At 32.0% G+C, this 17796-nt stretch overlaps 1 protein-coding gene and 1 long non-coding RNA gene across 6 annotated transcripts in view; one reads left to right on the forward strand and one right to left on the reverse strand.

The window, feature by feature from the left end:
- The window catches only part of LOC106867283 (ATP-dependent 6-phosphofructokinase), a 50547-nt gene that overhangs the window by 12182 nt on the left and 20569 nt on the right, over nucleotides 1-17796 (reverse strand). For 4 of the 5 annotated variants that reach the window (XR_016241228.1, XM_014912119.3, XM_052966115.2 and 1 more), the window contains exons 9-21: nucleotides 17250-17342; nucleotides 16728-16853; nucleotides 15902-15966; nucleotides 13962-14037; nucleotides 13495-13641; nucleotides 12155-12225; nucleotides 11325-11415; nucleotides 10654-10806; nucleotides 8829-8993; nucleotides 7802-7866; nucleotides 6574-6788; nucleotides 6280-6385; nucleotides 5030-5144 (exon numbers count right to left, since the gene is read on the reverse strand). Coding sequence is in view for 4 of the 5 variants with exons in the window: in XM_014912119.3 (XP_014767605.1) it covers nucleotides 5030-5144; nucleotides 6280-6385; nucleotides 6574-6788; nucleotides 7802-7866; nucleotides 8829-8993; nucleotides 10654-10806; nucleotides 11325-11415; nucleotides 12155-12225; nucleotides 13495-13641; nucleotides 13962-14037; nucleotides 15902-15966; nucleotides 16728-16853; nucleotides 17250-17342 (1488 nt within the window). In the remaining variant the exon portion in view is untranslated. Of the gene's footprint in view, nucleotides 1-3225; nucleotides 5145-6279; nucleotides 6386-6573; nucleotides 6789-7801; nucleotides 7867-8828; nucleotides 8994-10653; nucleotides 10807-11324; nucleotides 11416-12154; nucleotides 12226-13494; nucleotides 13642-13961; nucleotides 14038-15901; nucleotides 15967-16727; nucleotides 16854-17249; nucleotides 17343-17796 lie in introns of those variants that run through there. The other variant, XM_089349737.1, reaches the window with a different exon arrangement.
- LOC128247273 (uncharacterized) overlaps nucleotides 1-17796 on the forward strand; it is a 77039-nt gene that overhangs the window by 10613 nt on the left and 48630 nt on the right. The gene's annotated exons all lie outside the window — the stretch shown is intronic.

Below are 17796 nucleotides of genomic sequence, written 5' to 3' on the forward strand. Positions count from 1 at the left end.
TTGTCACTGCAGACACCTTGTGTCACCTTCAGAGAGGGAGAAAACTTGTACAGCAAGAGGATTCGGCTTCATCATGCGAAAGCTTAAAGAAGTTTCATGTATGGACACAAATCAAAAAGTCAAAGTAAGCAAGAAAAAAAGGACATGACCCCGCGACCATCTGGGAAATGGTCACGCATGATAGACAAAAAAGCAGTATGTAGAAATTTTATATGATAGACCTAATATAAACAATGGATACATGAAAGGTGTAGTGGAATCACAGATTGGTTAATGGAGAAGCTAGACTTTGTATGTTGTAGATGAAATAAGAATATACATGAAATAAATTTCGGCTCTCTAAAACTAGTTGATAACTTTGGTCACTTAGGTGACCTAATATTAGTAGTGGAAGTGGGTGTACAGAATACATAGTAGCTAGGGTAGGAATGGGGTGGAAAAAGTCCAAGGTGTTATTACTTTTGCTCGCAGCAAGAAGTTTCTCTCTCAGCCTGAAGGGCAGATTGCCAAGTGTAGCATTACACGGTAGCAAGATTTGGGCCTTGAATATGGAAGATTTGGGATAGATAGGAAAACAATTGAGTGAACATGCTCCAATGGACATGTAATGAACTAATGAATAACAGAACACAAATGATGAGATGTAGCGTGCAAGAATGATGCATATGGAAGATGCCAGTTATATAAAGATGTACTGGTTGCTTGAAGTGGATAGAACCTTCATTACTTTATCTCACTCGTTCTCTATCCTATTCACTGTAACATGCTGCCTGTGTTATGTGACATAGTATTTAATCTGCATTCAATCCTTCCATCATCTATCACAATGTCTGTGTAATGAGGAAAGGCTTCACATCTGTCTATATTCAGTACCCTCATTCATCATCACCCTTCTCTATTATTAGCCATCTTTCTTTTTCCCCATGTATATATTTCTTACTATTACATGTCTCTAATGTTATCTATCACTTGCTTTCTTTCAGGACATCTTTATTGCTATTCCTTTACACTGACTATGCTGCTTTTACATTCAATCTCCTTACCAACAACCAAAATATAGCTATCACTATTTCTCCTCCATTACCACCTCCGCTATCATCATTTTGCTGTCCCCCCCCCCCCCTCACATTCACTCTTTTTCCACCCTCTTAGTCATCACACTCCTTTATCCATACTCTCAGTGATGCTTGCCTTGGAAAAAAACAATATAGAGTAAAGAGGACTCTTAGTTTTCCAGGAAAGAAAGCAATCTCTCCAATGTTGGTGCTGTAGTAAAATGTATCCAGAATGATTTGTAAAGTGATTGGTGAATGAATGAAGACAACATACAATAGAGAGGATTCTAGTCTCAATATCTTTAGTGTTGATGTCATGATAAAATGCATCCAATAAACTCTACAGAGTAGTTGAAATGTGTGAGTGAGATATCCTTTTATCTATCTAGGAAGATGGCAACTCCAAATAATAATAGATTCAGATTGTGAAAACCCATCAAACTCATGCCAAGGTGGATGTAAATATAATGATGATGATAATAGGTTACTTCTGAAAGAAAGATAGTGGTTGGAATGTCTGTAATCATAAGTCCACACAACCAGGTCTGATCTGGGAAGCTAAAAAGCAACAACATAAATCAGACAAAGTATATTTAACTCTTCATTCCTCTTCCTGAGTAGAGTTAATTAGTGATAGTGGTGGAGCTGGTGGTAGTCTAGGGTGCAAAATTGATAGTAAATTCTGCTTTTGATTTGTTGTTATTTAGTCCCTGATGAATAGACTTAAGATCAAAGTATTCCAACCATGATCATCCAATCAACTATAAGATATCTATGACTACATTACCCATTGTACCCTTCCATTTTTAAAATGGTAAGGTGTGAATTCAAGGTGATATTGTATTTTTAGCAGATCAAATAAGTGCAGAGACAGTTCTTGGCTCCCTGCTTTTATTTATGACAAGAGGTAAATTATGTCAGAAATATAATATACAAATGTCTTGCAGCAACTAGAAAATAATGAAATAGATATTTCCAACAAGAACTAGAGATTGATTGAATGAATTTAGAAAGGTATTGGTCAGTTTACGAAGGAGTCATGTTTATATTAAGGAACCATTATAAGAGGCATTCATGAACACATAAGTCTCCATTTTTGATAGTATTTGGTAATTGAAAAAGAGTAGTACAATGATAAGATACTTAAACCATATCATAGGAAGTTAGACTTTACAGAAAATGTTTCAGTATGAAGAAAATTAAACTAAAATCATTGAATTACTTATTATTGTGAACTTAAAATCAAAGAATGGAAAAGCATTTGCATACAAAGATTCAGTTTTTACTGTTAAAAGTGAGAATGATATCAATTGGGATGATATTAATTAAATAAAATCTTGATATTTCAAAATAAATTTGAAAAAAAAACCCCAAAACAAAACAAAAGAAAACGAACAAAAAAAAAAAACAATATTAAAGTGTAAACTTCAGATAATCTGCAACCTGAAAGTATCAAAACAATTTCTACTTGAAATAAGAGTTTTCTATTAACTCCAGTTCTGTAACTTTCTAAAGAAAATAAAAAACAAAACAAGTAAAGAGAAATTAAGTCTACAGTACAGTTGTGATAAGCTGATTTTTGTACGTCATCCTAACTGAAGGAGTGAGAAAGGCTTCTTGAAGAAATTTAAAAATATAAAAGAAACAAACAATAAGATAAAACTTATCAACTTAGAGAATAAAATATTTCATATCTAAGGTTGAAATGTAGATTTATATTATCAAAACATGTCTTCTTTTACCAAATATTCTAAAATTGTTATTGTATATTTTATATTTTAGAGTATATATACCATTACACACTGAATATGAATATAATAGCTTTTACAAATCACATGATTATAAATTCCATCCCTTCTAATACTTAAAGTAAAGCACCTTCAGATTTGATTTGTGCTTAGTCAATAATATTTTGTAGTTCAATAGACTGAAGTAAGATATGTATATTGATATATTAATAAACATTGATGGATTATACAGGAAGTTTTTAACCTTAATTTTAAAGTCAAAAATTTTTTGATATAACCTAATAGATAAAAGGGGAAAAGATAAAGTGATAGAAAGGGAAAAGTAAAAGGAGAAGCAGTGTATGCTTTTGTAAAGCCTGGATAGGTAATGGCAGTGAAGTTGGGAAAGAAAGAGGCAGCAAGCAGAAATGAGAAGAGAAATATTGAAAGTTTTCAAGAATTGCTTTATTTGTTACAGAATATTTCACAGAAACGGTTTCTCTGATAGAAATCAGATATCAATGGAGCGAATATTTTTTTCTAGATTGAATAATATTCAAGCAAATTAGATTACCTTTCTCCCAGACTAAAATGTTTTCATTCTAATTCTAGATTTAAAAAATATTTCCTCAAAGGTGAAAAAAGGTACAAAATATAAGCTAATGATTAAAATAATTAAAACATAATTTATATCAAATATTATTTCTTATTCTTTTTTTTTTTTTAAGTGATACTGATAATTTCAATTATTTATTTAAATTACAAACTCCTGTTTACTAACAAAACAGTTAACAGCAAACTAACAGAGTATTGTACAGAAATATACATAAAAGATTTGGAATAGATAAAATAAAACAGATCTTTATTGTATTAAACTAATTATAGCCATTAGTTTAGACAAGTAATTATTGTGTGATTTATTAAAAAGGGAAATGATGATGACACCAAATCAGTTTATCATAAAAAACAACTTTCTAGCAGAAAGCTTCCTAAAATTTTGTTCATTCTGCTCATCTTCTATTTTGGCTTTTATTCCTTTTAGAATCGATCACAAAAATCTATTAACAGCTATAACAATATCACAGATAAGCAAGTAACAACTATGTAAAATTAAATATAAGATATGTTTGAAACATTTACTTTTGTTTCTATATAAGTTATTCGTCACGGGTATCAATAAATTAAGCAAGCTAATAAATTTATTTCATTTGATATTAATACATCATTATTCCTAAAGTCAATTTCAAACTTTTAGTCATTTAACACCTTGCAAATTACATTGCTTCTTTTGTTTTTCATCTAAAATCATTTTTGCAAATTTATTCTGATTCATACTATTTGTCAAAAATATCAATTCTCTAAAGAGTTGATGATTAATTTGAAATACTTTGATGCATTTTTAAACAATGCTACAGCGATTATGAAAAAGATCAATGTTAAAAGCATACAAAGTATTCCTATAAGAATTTCATGATCTTAGAATATGTAATTAAGATTTAATTGAAACCAAATTTCATTAAATTATAAAAAATACAAAAATATAAAAAGTAGCATTGTGTTAAAACAAATTGAATTAGAAAATTAACTAAATAATTTATAATTGAAAGACTATTTAAAATGTAACTTAATTTTAAAAAAATTAATAGTTTCTTAACTTAAATAAAACCCTTTTAAATAACATACAAATGAGATCAGCAAAAAGCAAATAGGCAAGGATGAAAATAACAAAACAAGGTTAAAGATGAATACAACTTGGAGGTAAAATTTTGGTTTGGCGATGGAATACTAATAGTTATCAATTTTAAATTCCACTTGTATTTTACTAAGCATTTTAGTAAAATTATCATGAATAAGTTACTTGAAACCAATATGCTTCGAGACAATTTTGATCACTTTTAGAATTAAACACTGCATTATAAATCTACCCCGTTTTGAGACATTTTTCTATAAGAAATTCGAAATAATCTTAAAAAATTGTTAGTAACGTAATTTAAAGGATGTAAACATTATTTGAGGATATAGATAGAATATATATTTTACAATTTGAAAAATATATTTCAAATAAATAGCGTTATTATATTCAAAATTCCAAGTCAATAAAACTATTCTTGATGCTGTAAATCTAAATCAGAAAAATGTTCATGAAGGGGAAAAGCAACAGTTTTCAAACAAAAAATATCCAAAACAAAGATAAATGTCTGATAAATATAGGGAGAAAGGTAACTAAATGTTATCTTCATCTTCTACCTCATCAACACCAGCAGATACAGCTTCTGTGTGATAGGCCACGGTTTCGTGCTTGGCCAAGATTCTCAACAGTGAACGTAGTTTTAGCCACCATTGTTCTTTAGGAATACGTTTCCTAGAATGGGAAGAAAAAAAAGGAAAGATTTTTTAAAAAATTATCAAAATAATTTAAAATTTAAATAATAAAGAGAGCTAAAAACTATTTTCTATTTAATTTTAAAAAAGATTGGTAGTAAATTTTCAAATCTTTCTCAGTGTTTAAATTTTAGATAACTCTTTTTTATCAGATCATAAACTATATTTTTTACACTGGATTTTCAAAGCCAATAATGTTTTAAACGGTAATTTCTTTTTCCAATAAAATTCACTTGAGTAATATCTAGTAACATAGTTCTTATCAAAAATATAGTTACTGAATTCATCTCTCTTACATCCTAAATTCAGTTCCCACTGAAATCCTAGATTTTCCTTTCACGTGCAACTTTTAAATTAAAAGTTACATACACACACACACACACACGTATGTATGTATGTATGTATGTATGTATGTATGTATGTATGTATGTATGTATGTATGTATGTATGTATGTATGTATGTATGTATGTATGTATGTATGTATGTATGTATGTATGTATGTATGTATGTATGTATGTATGTATGTATGTATGTATGTATGTATGTATGTATGTATGTATGTATGTGTGTTAATGTCACCTTGCCTTGATTTCATGAGATAGCACTTGCATGATGGTGACATTCATTTACAGTTGTCTGTCATTTCCAATCTTCTGTGAAAACATGTCTGGTTAAGGGGAATATTACCTTGCTTGGAAACAATCAAGAGTTGGTGATAGAAAGGGCATCTGGCAGCAGAAAATGTACCTCAAAAATTTGATTTGCACCATGCAAGCATGGAAAAGTGGTCATTAAATAATGATGTTAATGATGATTGGTTTTCACCATTTTATAATCCATTGCTCCAACGTCTGTGATGGATTTCACAAATTTAGATATTTGCCTACTATCAGAGTAATTGTACAGCTGAATTTTCATTCTATACATAAGCATGAAGTAAGTGTTCTTGTTAATTCTGCAGATAAGCTTAGATATGTGCTTTACCGAGAGCACATCACAACAGCTGTAGCATATGTTTTAATTGAAGACTAAATGGTTAGATGTTTGGCCCCTTTTACACCCATTGTACAACATTGTAGATGTGTAAAATCAAAGATATATTTTAAACACTTACTCAAAATTAGCATATTGAGTTAGCTCCATGACTGGAGTGAAGCACAAATGACGTTTTTGCATTCCAAGAAGTGTAGCAGTCTCAAGCTGCGAAGTAAAGACAGTTCCTGAAAAGAAGTATAAATTTTAATGAGAAAAGTAGCATACTTGTAAAGCTTAATGTAAATGCAAAATATTTTAGTAAGTTACACTTTGAAATAATAGTCTGAAGGATCAAATTAATATTTACTTATTTTCACAATTCATTAGTCATTCTTTTAAAATATAAAAATTATATCCTTAACAACATAATTACCATCAGGGCGGGTATGTTCTTCAAGTTGTGCAATTAGATGGTCGATAGCTTTGGAAGCCATTTTTGTACCAAAGTTTCTATCAAATGGTGTTGGGACACCTCCTTGCTGCATATGACCCAAGACATTTTTACGAGTTGTAAATACACCTTTGCCTTCTTCAGAGAACAATTGGTAGATGAAATCCGTAGTATAGTTAGAATTAGCATTTTCATTCCTTCAAATACAAGAAGAAAATTTCATTTGGTTTAAATATGCATGAGATTACTTATTTCACAATCTTTGGAAAATCAGAAATTCAAGAATAGCTTTGTTTGTCTTAATCTGCTTTGAAGCAAATAAGTGTTACTAATTTTTATGGTTGAAGAATTGATATAAAGAGCCTTCAATTAGAGAGTGGCTACATAACATGCAAATGTAAAATTTTCAGAAACCATGCTAAGATATTTCATGAGGAAAAATATATACAGGACTCCTGAATCAGATGGTAATCAAAATTGAAATGGGCCAAAATTTTTATACAAATTTAAGTTCACTATATGAAACGTAACTGAAGACGTAGTTTAGTGGTTAGTGTTGCCTTCATGACCAGGTGGCACATTCTTGAGCAGAAAACTTCATTTCACATTGCTCCAGTCTGGTCAACTGAAAATGAGTTCTAGCAAAAGCTGGAAAATTAATCCTACAACAGACTAGTGCCATGTTCAACAGGAAGTATTGTTATCTCAGTCACTTATAGACCATGGAAACTAGGTTAAACCTTATGAGACCCAGGGCTCTTGACAGACTCTATATGGAGAGTAAAACTGAATGCAAATTATGGCTGAAATATTTCTGAAAATGAACAGGGATAGTAGCTACTGAATAAGACAGAATGCTGATTGAAACATTATTCACAGAAAATGAGATAATTATCAATTGCAATATAATAATAATAATCAAATAGCAGTAAAAAATCAGTTCCAATGAAGTATGAACTCTATTATGCCTTTTCTAATTTATTAGTGATATAGACTCACACACAATGAGCCAATATGAATTTTTCTTCTTTCATGCATTACAAAAGAGAACCCACCCAACTAAAAAAAAAAAAAATACAGCACAGCATTATTATTTATTTAAAGAATATTTGCAGCATGTACTTAGTAAGAAATTATGACAAAAATTCAAGTAGGACAATATTGATAATTGTATTTTTAAATAGATCAATTAAAAAAAAAATATCAATACCTCAAAATCAAACCTCTCTGAACTCCAATGTCTTTAATCTTATTCTTTAAATGGAATACATCATTCTGAAAAAAAAAAAGAAAAAAAAAAGGTATGTAAAAATTAGGTGAGAGGTTATGTAGGTGAAAAGCCATAGTGTTGGGAGTTACAAGACTCATGACTTCCAAGATTTCTAAATAATTTCTGACTGTGAATGAAAAGCAAACTAGAGCGTCAGTTCACCAAGAGTAAACCATTTACTACATTATTTTCTCACTAAGCACAAAACCTTTTTCTCTAAGAGAAAGGCACAGTGCTGAACAAGATATTGTAAACTATCTAAACAGGTGTACAACACCCTGATCTCATTTCTTAATTATCTATACACCTTTTTCAGAATCTATGGCTTTGTATTAGGAATCATTAAGTCAATTCAATCAATTCCCAGAACTTAATCGGCAAAATTTGAACACAGAACTTAATGGGATGTAACTAAATACTGTCTCCCTTTACCTTCTAAGATAATTTCATAATAATTACCAATATCATGTCCACTAATCTGGAAATTAATAAAGCACTATATCAGATTTTCAAATTATTCTTTTCCAACATGATCTGGTTCTTTGTTAGTTTTTGTTTAAGTTTATATCTGATAGAGAATAATAAGATTAAGTGTTTGCAGCTATCATAATATAAGCATTTCTAAGATATATCTGATATGTTACCTATCCAAGCAATGCAATAATTACTTATTGGTAAAGTTGATTCTAGACAGAAGCATTGTACTAAAACAACAGATATGAGAGCATGTCTAGTCATTTGGCCAACAACCTACATGCCAACTGCTTGACCAGAGCTGATCTGATGCTGTATAACAATAATCCTGAATTTCTGTAGTTTCACCATAAAATCAATGCAAATTTAATTTAGGTGATTGAGGCAACAAGATTACACAAGAATGGACATTTCTAAGACACATTCAATATAATACTTCTTCAAGCATTTATCATGTATATAAATTAATGGTGGGATAACATCATATGCTTACCCTTAAATCTGTGATGGTCATATTTTCTTCATAGATGTAGGCAGCATCAGCTCCTCCAGCTAACCCAGCCATGGTAGCAAGGTAGCCACAATAGCCACCCATAGTTTCAACAATAAAAACTCTTCTTTTAGTACCTAAAGCTGATTGCTTGATTCGATCACAAATCTAAATTTTTAATAAAAAAAGATAAAAAGACATCTTAAAGCATTGGAACTTGACCAGTAACAAAGAAAAAAGAAGGTGGGAGGCATTCTAAAATGAATTTTAATCATATCTCTCTTGCTTGTCAGGTTGGACATTAGTAGACTAGCTTATTCTGCTAATGCTAAGCAACTGACAAACTGTCTGTGAAACAAGTGAGATACTTGTGAAGGCAAAATAGAGTTCACTTAGCATAGCAGAAAAAAGACCCATTAATAACTTTAGAACAGAAAACAGCAGGTAATTTATAGTGCTATCAATAACGGAATCACCAGGCAATATGTGGTTTAGATCTCAAAGGGTGAGCATGTTACACATCTACCACCTAAAACTGGTTTAAAAGATAGTTCTATTGTGTTTTTCATTTTATCATGGTCATAGGTGGATTTATACAAATTTGGATTTTGCATATTCTTGCAGCATGTGATTTTACTACTGGAGGTTCTTCCTAGAACAGAATATGTGCCTTGCTTATAGGCATCACACAATAATTGTCACATGGTCTAGATATATGACCGTGTTATCAGAAGTTTAGTTGGTTGTCTCACATTCACAATGTCTAAAGATCATCATCATCATCATCGTTTAACGACCGCTTTCCATGCTAGTATGGGTTGGACGATTTGACTGAGGACCGGTGAACCAGATGGCTACATCAGGCTCCAATCTGATTTGGCTGAGTTTCTACAGCTGGATGCCCTTCCTAATGCCATAGATAAAAATAGGCATTATAACATTAATAAGTAGTTAAAAACAGGTCACAGTAGTTAAATGAAGGGTTAAAACCATACCACTCATTTCACTAATATTGCTAATTATAACCACTTGGTTTCCATGCCCATGGAGGGATGATGACTTAAAATCTCACATTAAAAGAAATCATTGGAGTAGTGTTATTTGTTAGTTACCTTTTCTAATGCTGTTTAAATATCTGTTTCAGATAAATAGTCTGAGGGAAGAGATGCCATTTATTATGTCAGTATTTGAAACAAGGCTTAAATCTGTGTACCATCACCTAGGCTACCTGTATTTTAGTTAATCCCTCCATAAGGTCAATGCTCAAGTCCATTTTCAGCAGAATTAAGCTGATAAGCAACATTCTGCTCTTTTTGAAATGAGATCAGTCAATTACAGAAAATTTTGGAGAAAAGTCTGACATGAAATAAGACAATAATGAATTAAGTGTTCTGTCTAACAACCTAATACCATATCCATTACCATTCTACTTTTGCCACTCATCCATAGCATGCTTACCAAATGAGATAATTATTTATAAAGTTATAATTGAATCAAAGTGCCATCTTTGAAGACAATAAATAATTCTTTATGATCAAAAGAGATGGCAGACACATCTCACATGCAATATCTTTACCCCATTCTGAAAAAAAGATGTTACATGTGAGGAGTCTCATTCCCTTTTTTCCTCTAAGGAGCCAAATTCCAGCTGAAGATGGACCTAGAAGGAAATTAACACACTATTTTGCAAAATATGGGACAAGACACTCAAAGACCTAGTTTTTGACAAAAAAAAAAAAAAAAAGAAAATCATAATTGAAGAAATACAGAACATGTTTAATATCTTTAAATGAAAAAGAAAATTATTCCATTGCTAAAAATTACTTACGTCAGTAATTTCATTAAGAGCTGTGTCTGCTCCTAAACTAAAATCTGTACCAGGGATATTATTACTGATAGTACAAGGGATAACAATCATCGGAATACAGAATGCTGGAAAACGATAACGTGCTTCGCACAGCTGGACGACACTGTGGTATGCCTGCAAGAAAAAAAAAAAAAGAGAGAGAGAGAGTGAGAAAAGTACATGTAGTCAATGTAAGCACTTTCTTCAAGTCTTTAAAAGTTCCATCTGATTTAATGGTCCATATCAAGTTATCAACAACTGAAATTAAAATTCCTTATTTTAATGCTCATCAAATGCTTAGATAGATTATAACCATATCAGTGACCACTAACGCTAGAGGTAAAATTAATGGGTGGCATAATTGATCATCTACATTCATGCAACACAACAAATACCAGTTATATATATATATATATTGAGAGAAAGAGTGAGAAAGTTTAAAAAATTAAAAATTTTGAGTTTAATACTCAAGATTGAGAAAACAAAATTTTCAAGATAACACCAAATTCCAAAAGTATAATCCTTTCCAGTAGCAAAAGTGCATATTATTGTCATAATTTGAATTAAATTTTTGTACAAAAAACTGCCCATAATAATAGGATAATGTAAGAATATTGATTATAAATAGTGTATAATGTAGCATAAAATTTTACCTCAAAGCCACCAATAACACATAGACCATGTATTTTGTGTTTGATAAATTTGGCAGCAATTTTCTCAAGGCCAATTTTCCCAGCAATCATTCTAAAATTAAAAAAAAATTTTTTAAGAATTCATGCTCATGTAATTTTCATCATAAAATCATGCTAAAATTACTTCTAACTTAAAAATGAAAAATTTGAAACAGTTTTTTTTCAGTTACACTTAGTGCAAAATTCGCTTTAAGATTTCCTTCTTAAGAATTGATTAAATTTTAAAGCAGGAAAACTTGCAAGTCTTTAAAAGTAGAAAAAAAAAATGTTTAAGAAATCTTTTATAGTGAATGCAGCTCTCCTAATCAACACTTAACCAATAAAAGGAGGCCATAATCCTTATTTTAACATCTTATTTTCCACTTCAGCAAAAATTGAAAATAGTTCAGCGATACACATTTAATCCATACAATTTCATTTGATGAAACCCAGCATTATCAGGCCAGCCTAACAACTTCATCTCAAATATTTCTCACTTAACTTTTATTACATTTACATTTCTCTAGTATCGGTCACTTCTCATTTAATATGTATCATCCGTTTGTATTCAATGCACATACTACTACAATGGCCTCTTACACTGAATGCATGCTAAATTCATTAAATGAATTTAGCATGCATAACAAGCTTGTTAAATTTATGTTTGATCTTCCTTGTAAGTTAACACTACATGTAACGATTCAAAAGATTTGCTGAAAATTAATTACACCAAATTCTGTTCTGTTTTGTTTTATACTAAAACAAATAAAATACGGTGATAGAAAAAAAGAAAAACATCAATTTGTAATTACTTTTTGGTACCCAATAAGGATCCACCTTTGCTGGTCCAACTTCGCACATCTTCCCAAGCTACGGGAGTCACCTGCAATCAATTATTAATATAGGTATCATCAATAAAGCTATTAATATATTTTCCATTTTGTCAAAGATGAGCTTACAAATTGTTTCCTGTTCACATTATTTTCTCAAATCTTTCAAAATCCTTTGTTATCTACAGTTTTTCCCCAATCTATATTTATTTACGTGGTAAAATTATCTTATTTTTATATCCCATGCATCAGGATTCCCTGCATTATTTCCTTATTCTTAATTTAATCCAACCCCAAGATTTACATTGTAAGTCTATTGCTTACTGTTTCAGTCTCTTATCTTCAATATAAATGTTTAGCGACGATTTATAAAGGGAAGTATTTGCAATAACGTAAAGAAAAGGGAATACAATTTTTAGAAAGAATCAATAGAATTGAGAGATCAACCTTGATAAAGCAGACTTGTAACCAAAAGCATTCTCACCATGACCAATCTGTCTTAATTTTTTTTCTTTCAGGTAGCTTATCTAGGACTACATTATGTTCTGTAACCTTCCTTTTTTCAGAAGGTAAGGTGAGATTTGAGGGAGATTTAATTACTATTGCTACTTCTAACAAATCAAGCAAACTTACAGAGGTTCCCTCAGTTGTTTCAGATCAGATTTATAGCATCAGCTATAATCCTGACAAGTAGAAGATACTGAAGACTATGGAGTGTGAGCATTAATTCATAATTTAACTCAAATGTGTATATATATTTAGTAATCCAAATTAATCCGTATCCAATCAAGTATAATAACAGTCACCTAAGATTGTAGAGTCACCTATAACATTTAAGCCTTGTCTCAGCAAAATACTCTCTGTAAAATTTTAACTGTTTAGTTTATCATTTCCTTATCTGATTTTTGATGAACTGATCAGAAATAAAATTTTTAAATAAAATTTTTTAATTTTTTTTTTTTCTCACCCTTCCAAAGCCTAGCCAGGCTCATGGGCCCAGTTTCCCAGTTTCTATGGCGTATGTGTTCCCCAGCTGGACAGGACGCCAGTCCATCGCAGTGTTACTCATTTTTGCCAGCTGAGTGGACTGGAGCAATGTGAAATGAAGTGTTTTGCTCAAGAACACAACGCATCGCCCAGTCCAGGAATTGAAACTACAATCTTACGATCATGATGCTGACACTCTAACCACTAAGCTACACACCTCCACTAAAAATTAAATTGTAAAATTATAATTCATTATGTTAAAACTTAAGATTTACTGATATAATTTATGTTTCAAAACTGCAAACAAATGGAGAAATATATGATTAAATACTTACATTATCGTTCAGCAAACCATCAAAACTGTCATGGATTGCCAGGATATTATATCCCTTAGTAATACCAAGGCGAACAAAAGATCTCATTGCAGCATTCATACCACATGCAGGTGCACCAATATTCATAAGAGCTAAGTTTTTAGTATCCTGTAACAATAACAAAAGTGACAAATTAGTATTTGCTGATAGCAATTAATTTATAATATATGCAGCAAAGATTTATATTTAGGAGATAATCAATTAGAAAGAGGTACAGATGCTAAAGTTGGATTGAAAGTTGATAGGTGGCTTAATTTTGTACAAGGTCTTTAAGGAAATGCCTTAAAGATTGTTCAAGACATTAAGAAAAGAAGGATTGTCTTAGAAGTTGTGAGAAATAACTGAATTCGTTAACATAGCACTTCTGCTAAAACATTACACATAAAAAAAAAAGAACAACTAATACTACAAAAGCAAAGTAATCTTACCCCAACAGAAGAACGAGAGCTTGGTGGACGCAACTTGGTTAATTTTCTATACGTCAGCAAGTTGTTTAAGAAACTTCTACAAACGGGAAACAGAAAAAACAAGAAAACATGGAAAATTAAGTTTAAAAAATTATAAATTTCAATTACTCCTAAAATTGCATTAAATACATTTCCTCATTCTAATTCATACACTAAACTATCAGAATGCTCAGAATTACATACAAACATTTCAAATCTATTTCATTCTCTTAATGAAATTCAGATCATATCCAGAAATTGACAATTACAAAACACATCTACTTTTTCTACAGTTAAATACAAACTAAATACGTGTTACGAGCATGGTTTATGTATATATTTATATTCTAGGCATAATTAAACCACACTGTTGCTATGTGGTTAAGTCCAACTGTGAGACATCTTGGTAAGTAAGCTTTATTGTAACTGCAGGTTAATTAATGTCTTATGTTGGAGTTTAACAGACAGAAACTGCAGGAAGTTTGTTGTGTCTGTGGGTGAGGGAGGAATAAGAGGGCAGGAATGACTGTGTGGTTAAGGAGTTTACTTCCCAACCATATATTTTATGGTTAAGTACTATGTTGTGCATCCAAATGTGTTGCATCAATCCCACCCATAAAGGACAATTGCCAGAAGGGTTGAAACGATTGTCATACTGAATATAGACTAATGCTAAAATCCATCATCTACTTCATTCATTGATTATTATTATCTCAACTAACACTGGAATTCCTGAAATAGATCCAGCAGAAATATACCCCCAACTGTGAATGGGCTTTACTCACACTAACTGACATATACCCATTAGTCCTAAAAATTACATATATACATATATATATATATATATCATCATCATCATCATTGTCATCGTTTAACGTCCGCTTTCCATGCTAGCATGGGTTGAACGATTTGACTGAGGACTGGTGAACCAGATGGCTACACCAGGCTCCAATCTGATTTGGCAGAGTTTCTACAGCTGGATGCCCTTCCTAACGCCAACCACTCCGAGAGTGTAGTGGGTGCCTTTATGTGCCACCGGCACGAGGGCCAGTCAGGCGGGTACTGGCAACGGCCACGCTCGAAATGGTGTATTTTACGTGCCACCTGCACAAGGGCCAGTCCAGGGGCACTGGCAACGATCTCGCTCGGATGTCTTACTAGCAAAGGCCACGCTCAAAATGGTGTATTATGTGCCACCTGCACAGGAGCCAGTCCATCGGCACTGGCAACGATCTCGCTCGAATGACTTTTCACGTGCCAGGAAAGCGACGTTGATAACGATCACGCAGGTGCTATTTACCTGCCACTGGCATGGAAGCCAGACAACTGCTCTGGCAACGATCACACTCGGACGGTGCTCTTAGTGCTCCACTGGTACAAGTGCCATCATGATTTCGCTTTCGCTTGCCTCAACAGGTCTTCGCAAGCCAAGTTTAGTGTTCATACATACACACTTGAACAAGTTAAATTTTGAAGAAGCAATTGTTTTTGCAGCTAACCACCTAGCCATGAAGAGTTGTGTACCTTATTATGGGAGACAATGATTGTGATAGGATTTGAACTTCTAAAAGCTATGTGGTCACTCGTCCAGCAGCTTAATTTCACAGCCATTAATACTTTTAGGATTTCTGTGATCAGAATTAAATTATCTCAGAATTTAAAACAATTTGAGATATACAACTCTTTCTATGTTATAGAAATGCCCTTTTATATGTTTAATTATTTCACATTTTTTCTTTAAATTATTAAAATTTGGTATTCTTTTTAAGGCTTCAATAAATTTTTACATTTTGTTAAGTTATATCAATTAACTTTTTTTTCTTCAATATCTTACAAAAACTATGCTATTAATTTATGTCAAGGTTTAACCAATCACAAGCATTTTTCCCCAAATAATTTTACAGTATCAAATGATTTAATACCTTCCTCTCAATCTAACAGCTTCATCAAAATTTTTTTCATCCATAGCCTTTTGAACAGCTTGAGTCTGAAAAATAAAAAGTTAAAATATATAGAAATTAGGATTCTTTTACAAAATAAATATTAGTTGCTATTTCTATTGTTTTTGAATGAATATACCAAAAATTAAACCTCAATAAATAATGAAATAGTGTTTGATGTATAAGTAAAAAGTTTCTTGAAATGACTTTTACAAGAGACCATAACTGAGATTAAATGTGCTTAACTACTCTGCAGTCATAAATTGAAACCTTACTCTCTCTTTACTCTTTCACTTGTTTCGGTCATTTGACTGCGGCCATGCTGGAGCACCGTTTTTAGTCAAGCAAATCGACCTTAGGACTTATTCTTTGTAAGCCTAGTACTTATTCTATCAGTCTCTTTTTGCCGAACCGCTAAGTTACAGGGACGTAAACACACCAGCATCGGTTGTCAAGCGATGGTAGTGGTGGGGGGACAAACACAGACACACAAACACACACATATATATATACAACGGGTTTCCTTCAGTTTCCATCTACCAAGTCCACTCACAAGGCTTTGGTTGGCCTGAGGCTATAGTAGAAGACACTTGCCCAAGGTGTCACGCAGTGGGGCTGAACCCGGAATCATGTGGTTGGGAGCAAGCTCCTTACTACACAGCTACACTGGCACCAATAAAATTTTTTTCATCTATAATTGTTTTAATACCTAATAAGACTAATACAAACTGTTGAATAACGTAATTTCATTATTATATGGATAACATTTTATTCAGCAATTAGATACACTTGTAATTATGAAACTCACCCGTTCAACACATTCCAAAAGTGGGACTCGAACAGTCTGGTTACCTTCAAGAGATACAACACAGGCGGGAGTATCTGGAGTTGCTTCCATTAAGGCTAAAACTGCCTCTGCACCCATTCTAGAGCCCTACAAAGATAGACAATGATTAGCATATATATATTTTAAAACCTCTTTAAACAACAGAACAGATACTTCTACTGTGGTGTAGCTAGTAACATATTTAATTTATGAGTTTAAAACTAAATTTTTACAAAAAAAAGAAAAAAAAAAAAAAAAAAAAGACAATTAGATTTCAAAGTAGTACTTGTGGAAACTTGGTTATATAACATAATAAACTTATGAATGTAAAATAATTGAATTCCATTAAGGTTGCTTAAAATACTTTTTATAAATCATGTAAATTGAAATAGTTGAAAAAAAAAAAAGAGAGAGAGAGAAATGTTAAATATTTCAAATATCTAAGATTTAATAACAGTATATCAAAATAGTTCAGTCAAAAATGAAAACAAGCAAATTTCTTACCAATATACGATCAAATGCAGATGGTTTACCACCTCTCTGTACATGACCAAGAACAGTTACTCTGGTATCATATTTAAGCCGTTCAGATATCAACTAAAAAATAATGTACAAAACAATATTTATGGATTGATAATTCCATCAAGGTATGTAAGCATATATAGATGTGCATGTAAGTTTATAAGTGAATGCTTGTTTCACTGGTTTTCTCTTGTACTATTTTTATGCTCCTTTTTATTATAAGGGTTTTAAGAGTTGTGGCTACCATTCATAGGTACTCACAGTAAACTATTACTCAGTGATTTGGAATATATATTATATGTATGGCACCATCTGAAAAAACATTCGAGCGAGATCGTTGCCAGTGCCGATGGACTGGCTCCTGTGCAGGTGACACATAAAATACACCATTTTGAGCATGGCCGTCGCCAGTACCTGCCTGACTGGCCCTCGTGCCGGTGGCACGTAAACGCACCCACTACACTCTCAGAGTTGTTGGCGTTAGGGAGGGCATCCAGCTGTAGAAACTCTGCCAAATCAGATTGGAGCC

This window comes from Octopus bimaculoides, chromosome 3 (genome assembly GCF_046866305.1).
Source record: "Octopus bimaculoides isolate indiv1 chromosome 3, ASM4686630v1, whole genome shotgun sequence".
Classification (NCBI taxonomy): domain Eukaryota; kingdom Metazoa; phylum Mollusca; class Cephalopoda; order Octopoda; family Octopodidae; genus Octopus; species Octopus bimaculoides.